Genomic DNA, 18,592 nt, shown 5'->3' with positions numbered 1-18,592 from the left:
GATCCAAATAAAAATCTGTGACTCTTGAAGTTATTTTGCGTTCCATCATACCTCGGAGATCCAAATTACAGACCCCCGAGTCGGAAGTTGCAACTTAAATTGGAATTTCAACTCGGAAAATCGGTGGAACCTTACCACCCCTGACTTCGAATTCCACAATGTATCATCATCAGTGAAAGCTGTAGTTTTGACTGTTCATTGGCCCTTCTGTCATTTGTCATACACTACTGTTCAATGACTGTAGGTGGACGTGTATACTACGATGTTAGTGTGCGTGAAATGCCGCTTAATGCCTTATTATGAACTGGTTTTGCTAACAATGGCTAGCTGGCTAACATAAAGATTGTAACTGTGCCACTGGAACACTTTCAACTCAGGGGATTCCAGTGGGATGTCATTCTGAGGGCCGAGGAACGCGGTTAAAGGTTAAAGCTTTCCTAATTTATCAAAATTTATCAATTTATTAAAATTAGCGGAAGGACAGAAACAAAACCACAAAATATTTGGTAATTTAAGTCTTTTGTCAGATGAAAATGTCAAATATTAAGCATCCAATGTTGTAATTTCCTGCTTTTCATATAAACTAAATATGTTTATCTTTTGAACCGGGGTCAGGAAATATTCACATTGTGTAGAGCTAAGTAAAACTAGCAGACCATGATGTAATAAAGCATTTAAAGGAGAGAAGTATGTTTACAAGAATTCAATGCAGAGAAATGGCTCCAGAGAGTGTTTTACTATTCTATGTCATTTAGAAAATAACTATAACTGGCATATTTATGTGTATGTAGCATTTTATTGTTGTATCTTGTCTTGGTGTAACAAAATAGAAAAGTAGACAAGTCGATTAATCCCTTAATTCAATCACTTTAATCTCCTATTAAGGTATATTTAAGGATATCAGGCATTATATTATATTTTGTAATAAAATAATACAAAAATAATTTACTGACAAGAAATTGTTCAGCAAAGATAAAAGGGAAGTTACAACTTTCCCCTTTTGTTTTCCTTTGAAGAGATTCACATGTCTGACTGTGACCCACAATAGACCAGACGCTTCTACTACTTAATGAAATTCTTGTAATTCAAACAGAGGTTAAGTGTATTTCCAGGTAACATCGTGTCCCTTTAGAAAGTCTGGCCCGCTGCAACGTGACTGCATGTGAAACTCTTGTTCGTGTGCATTCAAGAAAATGCAGCCATTGTAAAACAGAGAGGGAGACTAAAAATTTAGAGACATTTCCAAAATGCAGATATAAATATACAGACATGATAAAGAATAATTTTGTGAAAAATAAATTGTGCTGTAAATGTTTGCTTGAAAAAATTCTTAAAACTACAAAATGCATTCTAAGTTAAAATCTTCATACAACTCCTAAACTTCACAGTAAACCAAAGTGAACAAAGCAGAATCAGTAGGAAACTTCTCCTCCTTCATCATTACTTCAACACAGTAACCTCTATTTATAGAGCACTTTGCATAACATATCGTACAAAGTTCTTGACAAAGGCTACAAGTTAAAAACAGACAGGTCATAAAACGTCAGGTTTAGAACCAAGCAGGTCAAATACATGAGTGGATAAGTACCAGTGCCGTGTAAAATGCTCAAAAGAATAAAAGGGAAAGTAGTTAACAATGACACGACTCACATTACAAGTGGAACACAAACCGCAGTAGTAGAAAGGGGAAATGATGGGGCCAACATCAACAACATGACACTACAACTATTCACCCTCAACACGCAGAGCGATAATGTGAATTTTTTCAATTGGTATTAAGGTCAGATTATGTCTTAGCCAGATATGATGCAGCTGCACAAAATATGCTAAATGTGTGGTAATCAGCTCTGTTTATTTGTCAGTTTGGTTTGCAGGTGTTAATGCTTCACCGTGTACCGGCTCACCCCGAAAGCCTAACCTCTGAAAACTCTATTTCCTTGTTGAACAATGTCTTAAAGGCGTCCCTGCTGTGAGCGTGTACTAAGATCGGGCAGACTGGTTCTCGTGTGTTTGTGAATGCAGTTCAGACCAGCTGGTGAAAACAGGAAGAGATTGGGCAGAAGAGAAACTTTTGGCATGAGCTGCAGTCTCACTGTATGAACCTGTTTCCCAGCCAGGACCTCTCAACAGTCTCTAAACCTATTTTCAACTGTGGGCCAGAAAGCTCTGTCTGCACACAAGCTGCACAGCTGAACCTCCTGTTACTTTAGTCACGAATACTGTACTTTACGGTTGGAATTAATATTACTTCTGCAAGAATTTGAATGAAACGGTTTAGATATAACTGTTATGTCATGACCCAGTGAAGAAATTCAATTTGAGATCTGAATGTGTAACTAGCAGTTAAGACAAACCACTGCTTCATGCCGCAGTACAGCCACACAAATCCATTAGCACTAGCAGAGCTACCAATTATGTGTATGCCTGTTATATGATACAATATTATAGAAATTATTCAGTATTTTTCCCAACAAATATGACATTTGACACAAAAAAAAAATTCTTTAATTTCCCCAATTGTTAGATCTGGTCTCTCTTCTTATGAGAGGGGCAGTGTGCTTAAGACTTGTGAATAGAACAGTTAATTAGGCAAGTGAGTCAAAGCCATGGAGCTCAGCATACAAGACAAGGAAACAAGGAATTAAACACAACTGACCTGTGATGATATAACGAAGATTTGAAGTTCGGAATGTGACGGTTTTAACTTAAATCTGAGTAATTGTGGTTTAATTGATGAAGTCATGAACAAAGAATTTAGAAGGGCAGAAAATATGACGACCATAAATTTGCCAAAATTTTAGTTTAGCCAGATGCAGGTATAACTGAGGAAAAGAGGAAGCTCAATGTTTTAGTTTGCTGCCCTTTTTACGTCAATAATCAACTGACCAGTGGTGATACCTGTTTTAATGGACCTTTACACAAACAGCACGTCAGAGTGCAGGGATATAAAATAATAATTTCTGAATGAATGTTTATTTAGTCCTTAAGTACTCGGCCAGTAATGCACATGCTCGATCCTGAAACCACGCTTTCACTACTGGCAACATATGCAAACTCCCAGAAGTCTTTGGTTTTCAGTTTAGAAAAAAGCTATCTGACTGAAATGCAAAACAAATGTGTATTCATCAGATTGAACACGCATCTGAAGAGGGGAAGATGCTGCTGAAGGTAAAATGTGCTGATGATGCCAGAAGAGGGCGATATTAGCAAAGCATCCATTAAACACATATCACCGAGGAAAGCAGATATTTGTACCTGTGAGCTGCAGAAACAAAAATAACTAGAAATATAACATTTTATTTAAAAAGTATTGTTCCAAATGAAACAAGCCAACGTTGTTTCTTACAATCACACAGACCAAACAGCTTCGGCAGATAAACAGTTGCACTGGACATCGTAATAAACCTTCAAACAATTAGTGAAAATATCAACAGAGAACATTTATTCATACCCCCAGTCAAGACTGTGAAAAGAACAACCTTGATTTAACAGAGCAGTGATGTGATCACACACATCATCACAAGACCCACAATGTCTTAATAACACGTTAAATACAACTTTAAAAATAAATACAAATTCAAAAATAAATTTCTGAGAGTGAACCATGAGGTTTGTCTCATTCAGGAGTTAAGCACGACAGAACAGTTACACTTCAGCATGTACACCAGCTTTCAATGAATGAGCCCCTTCAGAGGAAAAACATAAACCTACACCAGGTTACACATCACGCACAAATGCACAAGTTTGCATCCAGTAAGTTGAAAGGTTGTATTAGCTTTAAAAAACTAAACAAAATATTATTAATTGTAAGGTTGACTAATTGAGTTTGAGTTAACAGTCTTTCAGTAGTAAGTTCTTCTCACAAATATTTTAGTTTTTCTTTGTTTATACATTCGTTTCAGTAATTATACTTGACTTTAAAACCAGGTGCATGGTTATTTGACAATAAAAAACTCTGAACGCGAAAACAAACACCCAAAATAACAACATACAATGTTTGACATGGGAAACAAGCTCATTGTATCCTGTTTAAACACATTTTACAAACGTACAACTTTTTGTAAAACACATGTTTGGCATTGACGCAAACAGTAAATCATGACATTTGATTTATACATTTGATTTGATGCATTCAAAACGCAACACAACCAAGCGCACAAAAAAAAAACAAGTGGAACAATCTCCCAGATTTGACGCGTAGAGTTTAAAGTTTTACGAAAAGTCTGCGTACATTTTACAGTCTGTTCACTTTGTCAATATGTCAAGTAGATGTGAATTTAATATAAATTAAGAAATACATTTGGTAAATATTGCACTTGACCATGGGGGTTTTGTCACACTTACAAACTAATGAACATATCAGAGAATCAAATGGTTTGATGAAAGAAGAGTTTCTGTTCCTCTGACTTGTGTTGAGATCTAAATGACCCTGATATCAAAACTCTTGACTGTAAACCATGAAACAAAACAGGGTAGAATCAGATACACTGGTGATGGATTCAAATAAAAAAACGAATTAAACATGTGGAGAAACAGTGAATGAAGATGCTTCCACACAGCTATATGAAGGATGCAATTAGGGAATTAACATCCAGTCATGGTCTGCGGCACCTTACTTAAGACACTTCATGTTGGTTTTACCTTTAACTCGTCACACGCCTGTACATAGAACGACAATCGCAAACACCACTGCTGTGTAATCCTGACATTACAAAGTGAAATATGTACAACTTTAAAAAAATGCAAAACCCACAACACAAATGTATCATGCTGCTGAATGCTCCCCAGAGTTTTGGCTATTGTGTGGAGTAATATAAGTGTTGTTCATTAGGGAGAAATAATGCACTCATCCCAATCCGTATATAGTAAATTCTCTAGATAAAAGTCTCACTTGTTTGGGCAGGCATATATAAGAGATATCTCTATGTGGCCTGGTTCCCTCCATAATGAAAACTCTAAACTTCTCCAACACGTACCAGCTGTCATAATTAAGACAGTTGACAAAAGCCAAAAATAGTTCCAAACCATCACTAGATTCAAAAGCAACCTAACCCAGCAATATTTCATTTCCGTAGTTTTCTCGTCACATCAATCCGACTGATTGAAATCCATCGGCTGACATTTGTATTTTGGATTAACCACAGACAAGTAAGTGCCAGGATCTGATGTTTCCTGAAGCTGCTGAACGTCCTCCAGGTCTACAAGACATGACAGCACCATATTTAAGTCCTGAACCAATTCACGCCGTAGCTCTACCACTTGGCCCTGCCCCTTTGTTTTTGTGTGTGGCCGTGAAGAGGTAGTGTTCTACTTCTCTATGGGATGTAGGGGTAGTGGCCATCTAGCCCTCCAACCGTAGTATATTTCCCAAATGTTTTGCAAACGGACAAAGCAAATCAACATGGTGACCGCTGCGGGGAAAATGCTCATGAATGTAAGTATTAAATCTTGCAAAAAATTTGGAATATCTCGTTTTAATCTAGTACCAAATATTAGTCACTTTTCAAATTGTCAAAACAAGCATGTAAACAGTCTGAGTGAAAGTAACATGCGTTACTCCCGTGTATATGAAGTTTGAAATGAACTTCCCCGCTCATGCTATAGTTTCTTTGGACAGGACTAACGTTACGTTGAAACAACCATAAAAAAACGCAGACTGACTATTGATCAATAGATGTTAGATGAGTCCCTATTTTAATGTTGGTGGATATTGTTTGTCACTGTATTAACTTTGGTTGGCTGCAGATGACGCAGGGAGCGGTCTCTCAATTCCTAGGTGAAGATTTTTTAGTATGGCGCTAAATTCCTACCAAAACTTAACAAACCATGTCGGACAACTCCCCTACCGTTCACAGTTTGATTTGCAAATACAAAACCCCATTAACAAACTAATGCATTTTGTTTCACAAATAGTCAAGCGACAACTTTCAGTTTTCAAAATAACGTTAAAAGAGTAGAAACAAAATACATGATATGAAAATCTGATTATATTTGTACAAATGTATCTCATACAAATAAAACACCCACTTAATTGAAATTGTTAATGAATTTAGAGAAATTTCCACTTAGAAGTCCCACAACTGTAACTTTAAGTGAATCCCAGTCTGATATTATCTCCTCTGAGAGCGGACAGTACCATTTCTTCCATAGGTAGTTTATGAGCTTCATGTTCTTGCAATAAGAAGATTTAAACTATTTGTACAAAAACTATGAAGTACTGTTACTACGTAGTTTTGTACTGAACTACTGCTATATTACCTTATATCAAACAAAATTCAGCCAATTAGTCCAAATGTGATATGGAATGAATAGACAGAATCCTGATTGATATACTGTTATTTAGAGACTGATGTCAGCTGCTCTGGGACGTTTAAACATGTAACGTAAATATCTGAATACTGGCAGACTCCAAATTTATAGGCGACTGGTTTGACTACGGAGATACAATCAGCAGCTGGTTTGAACATCTGTGAGAAAATCATCAGTATGACACAACGCAGGAAAACTGTGACAAACGTTTTGTACATAAAATGCAGAAAGCTATCCGTTTCTGAAACAGAATTTGTTAGAAATATGTAGTGTATTTGTTTGTCTTGTGCGTTTTTGGATCGTTGAAACAAAATGCGTTAGTTTGTTTATGGGTTGTGTATTGGCAAACCACACAGTGTTTAAAAACACAGATCGTTGGTTTGTTAAATTTTGGCACGAAATTAACTCCATATTCTAGCCCTCTACCTTGTGGCTGTGTTTGGTGGGAGACACTCTTGGGTAGGGGCACTTCATATCTAGGGTTAGGGCCAATGCAGAGGAAGTGGGGCAGGACATGAATCATCTCCAGTAGTAGTAGATACAAAGGCAGGCGACGACCAGGTTGCTGGTCAGGCTCACTGTTAACAGCCCCGGGAAGAGAAGACGCTTCATTAAACCTGGAGAATCACAGAGAAAATAAATGTCATCATCATTGTGCATCTAAGTGGCATTAAGGTTCCTTATGTACTGAATATGGTTTACAGTTATGTCACAGGCCTGACAGTGTAATTCAAAAACATTGAAAATACAAATTGCAAATAGCGTTTTAAGTCACTAAAACAAAGATTTTTTCAAACACCTTTTATTTTTCAGATTTGTGTGTCTACATGTAAAATGAGCATTTAGGAAACTATGACATCACAGCTTACTTCATGAATGCCCACTGTTGCTTTGTGTAATGAGCTTGTGTCATAAAATACAAAAAGCTCACTCAATAAATTCACTCAATGCTCTACTCTGTATTTGACAGATTGTTGATGTAGACTTTAACGCCATCTACTGGCCTGGCATGTTTGAGCATTTGTATTGTTTTTTGTGTTCTCGTCTGGATGGAGATATTTTATATATTACAATAAAGGTTGTGTGGATGGAGGGGAATATAAGTGTATACAAGGCATCAGATAAATATTTCAACAATATGATGAGGGGCAGGCATGAAATCAAAACTGAATATGAATTCAACTTTAGATAGACACAGTTTCCTTCCCCCCCGTTAGACCAGCTTACCTTTCGGTGGAGGAGTGCTCTCCGGGTCCTGTGTTGTGGTGCCGACCACACAGGCGGAGGAACCTGACGAGCTGCATTTCTCGCTCCTCTCTTCCTCATCAATGACACTGTTGTCTCTCGCACTCAAATCTGAAACCAGGTGAATCATCATGTAGCCATATGTCAAACCATTTAAACATGATGCTTCCAAACATAAAATCTTTTCTCTATCTTGTCACTAAGAATACGATTTGAGAATTTGTATTTTGCCATCTGGTGAGGTGGCAGTATCATGAATGACACTGCGGCGGTTGCTACAGCCCCTTTTCAAACAAACTTTATTACAGTTGAACATCAGGTGTACTTACCGCTCAGGCTTTGGAAGGGTGATGTGTCAGGTGAAAAGCAGCCACTGTAAAGGGGAGAGGCCGGTCCTACAGTGGAATATAGAGGAGACGCGGGCGGGGGTGAATGCTTAGGTTCTGGCTCCGTTGTGAAAAGCCACATTTTCTGAGTGCAGATGTTGAGGCGAGCAGGGCTGATGAGGGGGCGGCGCTGTCTGGCGGAACAAAGACTGGATGTACATGACCCAGCTATTGAAGGAGTGGGAGATGGACTGGGAGATGATGGGCGGCTCCCTGACTTCAGTGAAAAGTAGTCTGTGGCAAAAGAAAAAGAGTAAAAATGTCAATCACGAGGAATTATTTAAAACACACAGATAAGAAGAAGTTTCCGAAACAACCTGGAGTTTAAATACCTGAAGGCGGAGAGTCTTTATATTGTGAGGCCGGTTTGCTTCCACTAAACAGGTAACCAGAATCTGAAAATACAGAAAATACAATCACACCATTTTAATCACAACCAGTTTGAGTCAGTTGGTCAGAAACAAGACATAACACATAAGAAAATCCCCCCCAAAAAAACAGTTTTATTATTGAGTGATATTTAACTATGGTTCATTTGTTGATTCAGTTGGATGAATTGTAAGAAGAAAAAAAAAAATTGGACTTATTAAAATACAAAAGGTTTAGATTCTTCCGATGGCCGTCAACAATACAGAATTCAGTTCACTGTTATAACGAAGTGCTGCTTGTAAAGGAGAGAGAAAATGTTGTGCATGGGGCCGTGAGGTCAGACGAGGCCCAGAGAGATGGGTGGCACCTCCCTCCCACCCCACCTGACCAGCTCATCAGCGACACAACAGATAGGCAGGGCGGGGCTAGACCGCCAGCATGGGGACACCTGTATGTTTATTTATTTTTCGGTTTTTGGAGAGTCTTAGCTTTGAGCTGTGCCCAGACCCAGGAGAGGAACAAAACCATCTAGTGTAAAATCACATTACTTACATAAATGTAATTATTGTGCAACATCATCCAAATATACAAGATAAAAATAAACTGATATATTGCCAAAAGGTAAGCAAAATATTCGTTCACTGCAAATATTGGTATCAGCGTATATGATGCTCGAAAGATATGGAATGGCACTAAAGAAATGCCAGAGACACGCGTGACACCATTTTGCCCTCCAGAATTATTGTTTAAATTATGTTCATAATTTATGTTGAAAAAATAAAGATGCACCTCAGCATTTAACACTAATCTCTGACAACAAAATGCCATAGCCTTCAGTCATATTTTTTTGGAGAGTGTTATGACCTAATTAAATGCAGTGAGGCAGAAACTGAATATAATCAGCTATAAATCTCCCTTGTATACAAGGTAGTGCAATGTGAGAAGCAACTTAAAATCTAACTTTTCTGGGCAGCCACTGCAATATGAAGTGTAGACAGGGGTGGGCTGAAAATTCCCATCTGCCCCTGTTGAAGAAATTCATACTACAATTACTAATAACTGAAATTGCACTACATCTCCAGATTATACCAAAAGACACAGAAAAACTTGTAAGTATTATTTTATTTAGTAATTGTTCTCTCTTGTCGGTCAAGCCAAATTGATTTAGTTGTTACCTGTCCGTTTGAAGGAGGGGATGGTGCCGAGGCAGAGGGCCCTGCTGAGTCGCCCAGGCAGCGAGGAGGGGGAATCTTTGCACAAGCGACGACTCTGTTGGCAGCTGAAGAGCTTGGAGAGGTTCGGGGGCGGGCTGGGGATGAAGGACTCAGCCAGGTCAGGCGCGAGCAGAGGAAGCATGCTGGTGAAGGGGGGCGCCGCAGAGCTGCCTGACAGGTATCTGCAACACAAGAGCAATGCAACGGTCTACTACCAGATATCAAAATCATCAATGAAAGCTTTCAAAACCATTGCACATCATTAAGTTGGTGAAAAACATCACATCAGTCAGATGACTCCATGGGGAACATTAGGGATTTTCAGTTCCAAGATTTTATGAATCAGTTTTTGTTCCACAACATTGCCAAAGTAAGATATTAATAGAGTAGAGTACCAGTGTCGAAAGTCGAGTCAGTGCAGTGACTCTCTACCACAGCTCTAATTTCCATTTAATCTGAGCACTTAACTGACGGCAGCAGTGTACACCGAGGCTGTCGCTAAAATGCTCCTGCAGCTGTCTGACAACACACAGCAGGTGAAAGTGCCAAGAGAACAAAAGCCCCAGGAGAAACGCTGCTCAGCAACACGGCTCAACTCTCACATTTTCACAGCACCGCATGATCCGTGGCCAGTACACGTTTTGTGTAAAAGTAGTTATTTATTTTTATACTTAGTTGTTTTTAGTGGCACTCAAGCTACAAAATAAACTCCAGCTGTCATGGCAAACAGTAAGCTGATATTTCCCTTTCGAGCTAGACAGAAAAACACACAAAGTGGATAATGTGTTTAAGTTGACAAAAAAAAAAGAAAAGCAGAAAACGTATCCAGTCATCACGTATTTATTACTTTCCATATACAGCAAGCATTAAAATTTGAACCAAACGATACAAGCAAGTCACCTCACTTCAACATGTAAGCAGCCAAAACATTGTTTCATTTGGGTATGTTGCAGGAAGCCTTTCCACATGGATGGAGCTTCATTTCCATGGATGCAATAGAATGTATACATACATGCATAGTAAATAATCGAACTGACATATCTATATTCATTTAGCTTATTTGTACTATAGGTTGGAGTTGCAAGGTATTGCTTTAAGGTAGCGTAAGCAATTATGGTGCGACACACTTTGTCACATGCTACATTGTCACCTTCTGTGAATGTAACATGTACAAAGCCACACAACCAAATTCCAGCCAGTCAGCAACATGGGGTGTTCATGCTCATGCGCAGGACCGAGAAGCGAAGAGAAGATGGTAGATTTGTGTGGGGGAGCTCTGTACAATGTTTGTAAAGTTTGCTTCCTAATTAGCTTACCTACAAACCTATATTCACCCTGTCTGTCAATGCAGTTCTGTTAAACCAATATGAACAAACTTATAACAATCGACTTTCTTGCCTCGGGATTCCGCCATTTTGTTGTTGCCATAGCAATTCGTTACCATGAATTTGGGGGTGACCCCCTGAAAGAGGACTAAAGGGGGTTTGGTGTATTCTTAACAATTGCTTACTCTACCTTTCATTATCTTGAAAAGTACCAAAAGTTGGCATATCAATATTTTAGTGTTTCTGTAACACACACAAATTTGAACACTTCGGTAAAACGTAACCATGATCAAAGTTCAGCTACTGGATCTCTAGAACAATACAGGACGGTTAAAAAAGACATTCATGGTTTACATCAGTAAAAAGGTAGTTTTATAGCCATCATACATGTTCATGGCGATATTGAAATTGAATACCATAAAAGCTACAACATAGTGCTTCCAGAGGAAAATGCTTAGTGTGGGGTTACAGTCATTTCCTCAGGTCGATACAGAAACTCTAAAAAAAAAAAATCAGCCACAAACTTTGGCTATATACACGTTATAAATACAGCGGCTAGAAAAGAGCTTTTGGAAATTAATTTGATATATGTCTTACAATATGGTCATATCTTCATCCAAGTCATGCAAAAGGTAAAGTAGGATGAAGGGAGAGGGCCTGGACAGCCACTGGGCTTGGACAGCTTGAGACCATCGAGGGGAAAAATCAATTCCCCGGTTTATCAAGGGGCCTTCTGAATTGGCCCAGTCAAAGCCCAGGCATCACCCCATTAGAGATTCTGTGAAGTGATCAAGTGAGTGATTCACACCAGACATAATTCCACTAATCTGGTTGAGCTGAAGCAGTTCTGCAGAAAAGGCCACTCGCTTCACCTATGAAGCGAGTTGTGTTTGTCTATACTTCTGACTTGGATGAAGATCACATCACATTTAATGATCACTTAATCCCCAAAAACTAGTTGTGCCTCAGGGTTCACTCACCTATTCTCATCCTTGTATCATGGTACAACAAACATGGACACTAGAGATTGTAAGTGAGCTTGTACAACACGGCATTGAAACATTGGCAAAGATAACACATTACAAAATATTGTTTCTTACACAAAAAACAAAAATATACCAATATTATGACACACACCACCAGGTGCAGACCATTGAGCTTTCTACTGTCAGTATTCAGGCCATTAAAACAGCACAACTCCTCTACAGTTCACCAGGCTTTGTTCATATACTTTCAGATATCTTGCCGACATTAGTGTAGAAATGCATGTGTTTTTGATTTAGATGATAATCTGTCACGATGCAAATATTAACAAGATACAATAATGAACAATTTCTTTGGGTCATAGACTATATAGCATTTCAATTTGTGTATTGGACGATCAAATTTGTTTTCCCCCTCAAGCAACCAAACGAAGAGCAGGAGCAATTTCAGTCACATTCTTATTCTTTGGGTAACTTCAGTCCTAAATTTTACCAAATCAATACGATCCTCATAAACCTACAACTGCATCTATAGTGTCTTAAATTTTGCAATACTTCACTATTTAAAGCTTCAAGGCTACAGTACCAGAGGCACTAGTTTGAGAACACAGATCCATCTACAACACAACACAACATTCAATTTAACCCACACAATAGCCATCAAATACAATCTATGTTCACTCTCTACAGCTATTAGTTTGTAATACTTATTCACAGTACTGGTAAATAAATATCCTGCTACATTCTAATACAAAAAAAATTAGGTTAATTGAAATTCATTGGCAAGGTTAAATGTTAACACATGCAACTCAATCAGTATTAATGGAAGGGATAAAGTGAGGTGACAGGCAGGTGCTACTGAAACTTAGTATTTTTTAGCTGCTAGTGGTAAAGCAGAATTTATCAGTTTACTCAAGTCGAATAAAAGATGACAACTTCTCACTTGTGCAACTCTTTCTAATGCTGTGGAGTTTCTTACATAAATACTTCACACGTAAAATAAAACAATACTTCACACAACAAGTCACACAAAAACATTGAACACCAAGGACGCACTGTGATGCTATGTCGCTGATCTGCTGCATCTCACATGCAGTCTATTGTTTACAGAGGGGAAGTGTCTGCTGATTAGCTGCTACGTGAGGATCGGATATATATACTGTATTTCCTTGAAAAAAAGGAGGCCTTAGAACTCAACTTAATGCTAAGACTCTATAATGTGAATATGCTTTTACTTAAAAAAAAGGTACAGGAAGTATAGCAAGTATTTTTGTTCATGATGCATATATTATATTTTTTACTGATGCATCGCGATGCGGAGACAGAACATAATTTATCAAAGTTTTCCACTATGTACATTTTTAAGCGACGTCCCGCCGCTGCACTGTAACCAACACTGGTTCAGGACAGCCGCACATTAATAGGTCCGGTCGTCTTTTACCATTTCAAAGTTTCCTGTCTTAATGTCATCCCTCCAATGACTACAATTTAGACTTTAAGAAAAAAAGAAAACTAATCACATTTTATTAGGACCTAAAAAGTATTGACGTTTACTTTGTTTTTGTTGAGTCACTTTAGAGTTTATAAGACACGTATTTAAAAACATGTGTACGTACAGTTCACCTGCTACACACGACATGCAAAATCGGGACATCCGTGTTTAAGTGACCGGGAAGATGATTCATGATCCGATCAGGTCCCAATAACTTGTGATGTGTGTTGGTTTGCGCAGGTGACATAATGTGGAGGGAGGACAAAGGACGGCACAGTCTATACTCTGTTTCTGACTCCCTGTTCTTATTTAAAATGGGTACAATCATGGAAAAAGGCATTTATTAAAAGATTGATTCCTCCTTTTTATGAATCGATATCGGATGGATCTTTAAAATGAAGATCGATTTGAGTCCTAGAAAAAAAAATTAAACCGAGCTCTACGTGGTTTGTGGAGAAAGAAAACGAGACCAGACTCTCTCAACACGTCTCATGTCGGCAGTGTGGCTGCTCCAACATGATAAAACCTGTACCACAATGAGAAGTTTGACTTTCAATGCTGCTCACGCAACCAGTGCAGCCCAGTCTTTACTCTCATAGCACTAGCTTCAGGTTTTGCATGACACTTGGAAAGTTTCCTGTCAATGACCGTATACAATTGCAGAGTCGAGCACTTCATACATTTTTGCATCTTCAAGAACTGATATAAAACTTCAGTCAGTAACTACTGCTGGGATGATAACCCCAAGCAGAGAGAACCCAAAACAGTTATGTCTGATTTGAGTGTCTAGGGAGAGAGGGTGTTTTATACAGGATTATAGTTCCTCTGAGGCAAATTTGTGATATTGGCCTATGTAAATAAAACTAACCTGAATGTAAGTGCTGTATACAAAACAGAAATACTATGCTGGCATTAATTGCTTAGAGGTTACAAGGTGATCCATCATTTCAAAGCGGGGGGGGCTAATAACGTGACAGAGATCAGCGCCAATCAGCGAAACGTTAGAACTATTACAGTAGTTCAACAACATTGATGAACTAGTCATCTTTTTTCAAATGATCTAAAGTGGCACTTATACCAGGTTTTGAACTACCATGTGTTAATATTCCTCATCGCTTCTAAAGAAAATGCAGTGGCAGCCACCTCACACAACCGCACATCCACTTAAAAATTCCAGGCTCTGCCTTGAGAGCTGATCGTTCCTTCATCACTAATGGTGCATGTCTGCCATAAATAAGTGAAGGTTTAAGGAGTAGTAGTGATAAACACAAGGCCATTATTTTCTCAGAAATGTTTGATGTGAAGCAATAAAGGAGGTAAGTGATTATTCAAATATCAAACCTTGAGTATGACCTGCAGGGTCATCACAAATAGATTAGTATTTCATGCAACGAGCTGAAGCTTAAGTTAGAGAATCATTTTCATCCCACAGTTACACTAGATCAAATGCTGTTTTAACCTTATAGTAGTCATATAGTAAGTTATTGCTAGTCAGGTACTTGAATGCTAAAATCCTTCTCTACCGCTTTTTAAAATTGAATATTTAAATGCATTTCTTTCCTCTCTGAAGGTCGGTCCATCTAAAATTTGTTGTATTCATAAGATATTTGAAATGCACATAATTAGATGAATACATTAAATGTGTGGCACAATTTCCCCTTAAAAACACATTTGAGTGTACTTTGTGGTGCATGTCTGCTTAAAGACGAGGTTTTGATGTCATTAAGCAAGTTATACCAGTCATATTTTCCAATCATCGACCACACACACATACTAGGTCCTATGTATTGAGTTTGTCATTCACTAATGAACAAAAATGTCTCCCAGAAAGAGGAAGATTTACACAATCCCTTGTTTCAAACAAAATTTGAAGATTACTGCTCAGATTCTGACCTTCGATATTTGCCTCTTCGTAGACCCTGTGGTTTGCGAGTTGTCACAGCAGCAGCAAAGCTGACAAGGCAACAGACAGAGATGATACAGTGCTTTGCCATGTCCGTCCAGGTCGAGACATCAGACAAGTAGCTCTCAGCCAGGTAGACGCACAGGAGGAGGAACCATAGGACAGAGGCCACAGCATCGATTCTCCTCAGCCTAAAAATACAGATACACATGAACTTGCAGAGTTGTTACTGAACATCTCTAGGATGCAAAGGCAAAGAAAGAGGTGGCGACCACTTACCTTGCAGGTCCTGCTAAGAAGATAGACGTGAGGCAAGTCAATAGGCCAACAGAGACCACAGCCAGCTGGTTTTCCCTTCCATGTTGCCACACCAGCTTGGCATCTTCTATGGTGGAGTTTGGGATCAGCTCCAGGAGACCCTGCCAAACAGTTGGGTCTCCAGTGCTCTCATTTTTGGTGGTGGATTCATTTACGGGTTTTGGAGTGACACCACCACTTAATGTCTGTGGGGCAGTAGGTGAAAGAAGCTGGTCTGGAAATTCCCAGAAAGATGTGGCGATTAGGAAAGCACAGAGCAGGAAGGCAAGAGCCCGTAACAGTGTGACTCCCATGGGAGAAGATGGGGGATAGGAGGTCTGTAAGGGGAGACAACAGGTTTTCAGTAAATCCAGTCAGTTTCATATCAAATGGAAATCAATGTTCGACTATTTTTACGTATTATAATAACAAGCAACAATATACAGTGGAGGGTTACGCTGATTTATGTTCAACCTCAATAAAGTCTTCAAGCAATAGTGAAAGCCATTCAAACAAATTCATATCAGAATTCAGTTTGTTCTAGTTGATAATTAAGGAGTCCCCCTTTGGAGTCATAAGGAGGTTTATGAGATGCTGAAGTTTATGTTTAAGAATAATTTGTTAGATCTCTCAAGCAGACTATTCTATTGTGTATGCACAAAACAATCTAAATGAGGATTCCTAATTATCTATTAGCAAATAATTATCAAATACAAAAAGTCACCACTTGTTAAGTGTGTGGAAATGGAATCAGGGGTGCACGGACCTTTTCAAAGCTCTTGACGGTGTCTCGGGAGTGTCGAAGCTGATGGTTCAGGAGCACTGTACGTAGCTGGCGGTTTTGATATTTAATGTAGTACTCCACTGCAGTCTGACATGGCCGGCATAACTTATAGGTCTGCTCCAGGTGGTGCTTGTAGGCTTCAATTTCTTCATCATAGTTTTCCTACAATAAAAACAAAAAAATAATGCATTTACTGTCGACTATTTTTACAATTCATTGTGCATCATATTCAACAGAAATTAATAGTACATACATCATCCCTCGGGATAAACGACGCCAACTGCTTGATCTTTAAAGACTGGTTGTTATTGCACTTCTTGCACAACAGCATCTGACAGTTGACATACTGCTGTGTCTTGAGTGTCTCAGGGGAGTGAATGCTTCCAGATACTGCATAGTTTAGATCTGCCTTGTGCTGAGCTGGTATGGATTTGTTGTAATCTCCATTCTGAAAACAAGACGAGCAAAACAAAAAGCAGTATAAAAACAGTAAACGCACAAATCCACATTGTTTTCCCAATCGTCAATTAAATAATTGACAGGTGTTGTACTTTTCTGACTTACCTCCTGGAAGCCATTGTACTGGTCACAGCTGGGACAGTCCCAGCAGTTTTTGTTGCCGTAGGGCACCACTGTGGTCTCATTACAGAACCAGCAGTTCACACTTGCATGGGTTGGCTTCTTTCTGCAAAGAACAGGTGGCGTTTTTACATATGAACTGTTGATGCATTTCTGAGGTCTAAATATTTCCCCACAGTAGATACAACATTTTAGCTGCAACTTGTTTCAACATTGTGCAGCTATAATCTTAACCAAAACCAGGAAAGAGGACATATCAGATCAGTACCAGCATTACTTCACTGGTTGCCACTGTTTTATTTGCCAAAATTGGCCTGGTATCACCTAACTTTTAAATTGTCTCTCAAAGGATGTTCCTATCTGCTCACTGGGGTCACTTAATGCAGGTTTGCAACATGCAAGACTAAACTACAAAAAAATAATAGAGAAGCAGCTTTCTGAAATTACCACATTTTACAGCTCTCACTACTTATTAGAAATGCATCCTCTGTCGACATGTTAAAAAAAGGGTTAGTGGTATTATGGCATTATTTTAAACTAATTCAACTATGTCTTTTCTTTGATAGTTATCTTAATGTTGCCTTAAATGTAAAAAAAAAAAAAAAAAAACATTTTCAAGCCTTTGTTCTTTCTTATATATTGTATTATAAAATGTATCATTACACAAAAGAACAAATTTTCGCACTTTATAAGTAAGGTGACAGGTTACTGTCTGTAATCATTTCAGTCTGTTTGGTGTTCCTTGACGTGCTTAAATTATTTAAGTTATATTGATAATATGTCGAGTAAAAACAATTGATTTTATAGAAAAAATATCCACCCGATTATTTCCAGATACCGGCAACGAGAAGGTTTAAGCATGAAGATAATGTGAGCAGTTTTCCATCTTACAGCCAGTCTCACAATACTAGGCTGTGTTAGTTAGCACCACAGCTAGCAAAGTTAGCGTCGAGGCTAGCGTAGATGGAAACACCACTCGCGGTGGTTCAGGAGAAATATCCCCACAACACCTGCTGCCGACATCATGTCACAAACGTCACCATTGTTTACCAACCGAACACGGTTTGCTAACTCTGACGTTAGCTTGAAGCTAGCTACCAAACAAACGCGGTGGTGCTCTGTCTTGAAGTTATTTTACCTGGTAGCGATTTTATATATCAGCGCTCCACCGGCGGCAAACGCCGTAACTCCAACTCCTCCGTACATTAACTCGGGGTAATCCAGCATTATTTGGCTGAACGCCTCCATTTCGTGGTGATATTATCCGTCAGCCAAATAAGAAAACATGAGAAATGTTTAGTGTTCACACGGCGGCAGAGAGCACGCGGCAAACTCTCGGTTTATAGGACACGCCCCGGAGCGGAAACGGAACCGCGTAACAATCGGGACGCGTTCCAATATGATTTATTAAGAAAACCATTGTCGACTTACCAGACACTAAAAACAATTTAAGAACAAGCTAACACTTAAAAGTACACAATTATAATTGGTTAGACATGGTCGTAGTGAGCTTGTGTAGTCATCTTTACTCAAATTGAGCTTAATCCTATACTTGACAGGGTTCTGATTGTAGTAGTCAGGGGACATGACAGTGTTGGAATGAGACAGGAAGCGCTGTTTCCCGTTTGCTCCCACGGTCAAATGCTGCATTCAGGGAGAATTGACAAAATGAGGAAAAGGGAGGTTTACAACCGAAATTACGATTT

General features: G+C 38.8%; 1 protein-coding gene across 2 annotated transcripts; it reads right to left on the bottom strand.

Annotated features, from left to right (window-relative positions):
- Positions 1–3,277: 3,277 nt before the first annotated feature.
- Positions 3,278–18,253, bottom strand: tmem201 (transmembrane protein 201). Of its 2 annotated transcripts, XM_053425629.1 has the most exons (11): positions 18,025–18,253; positions 16,872–16,992; positions 16,561–16,755; positions 16,290–16,469; positions 15,506–15,861; positions 15,217–15,417; positions 9,485–9,705; positions 8,273–8,335; positions 7,884–8,174; positions 7,537–7,665; positions 3,278–6,926 (listed from the first exon to the last, which is right to left on the bottom strand). In XM_053425629.1, exons 1-11 carry the CDS (start codon positions 18,132–18,134, stop codon positions 6,829–6,831), a joined length of 1,965 nt encoding a protein of 654 aa, XP_053281604.1. In that variant the 5' UTR covers positions 18,135–18,253; the 3' UTR covers positions 3,278–6,828. The 2 variants fall into 2 exon arrangements, with proteins under 2 accessions (XP_053281604.1, XP_053281605.1); XM_053425630.1 differs by lacking the exons at positions 3,278–6,926; positions 7,537–7,665; positions 7,884–8,174; positions 8,273–8,335; positions 9,485–9,705 and having other exon boundaries at positions 10,350–15,417.
- Between the last annotated feature and the right edge of the window lie 339 nt (positions 18,254–18,592).

The sequence above is a fragment of the Pleuronectes platessa genome, chromosome 6, assembly GCF_947347685.1.
Source record: "Pleuronectes platessa chromosome 6, fPlePla1.1, whole genome shotgun sequence".
In the NCBI taxonomy this organism is placed as follows: Eukaryota; Metazoa; Chordata; class Actinopteri; order Pleuronectiformes; family Pleuronectidae; genus Pleuronectes; species Pleuronectes platessa.
The sequence above is the reverse complement of the archived record's forward strand: the minus strand, read 5'-3'. Positions and strand labels throughout refer to the sequence as shown.

Bases quoted from the DNA above. Each gene is read 5' to 3' on its own strand.
- tmem201 (XM_053425629.1), bottom strand. From the start codon at position 18,134: ATGGAGGCGTTCAGCCAAATAATGCTGGATTACCCCGAGTTAATGTAC. The intron at 15,862-16,289 runs GTCCGTGCACCC...CTCCCCTTACAG, and splicing joins CCGTCAAGAGCTTTGAAAAG to ACCTCCTATCCCCCATCTTC. The intron at 7,666-7,883 runs GTAAGTACACCT...ACCTGGTTTCAG, and splicing joins ACCCTTCCAAAGCCTGAGCG to ATTTGAGTGCGAGAGACAAC.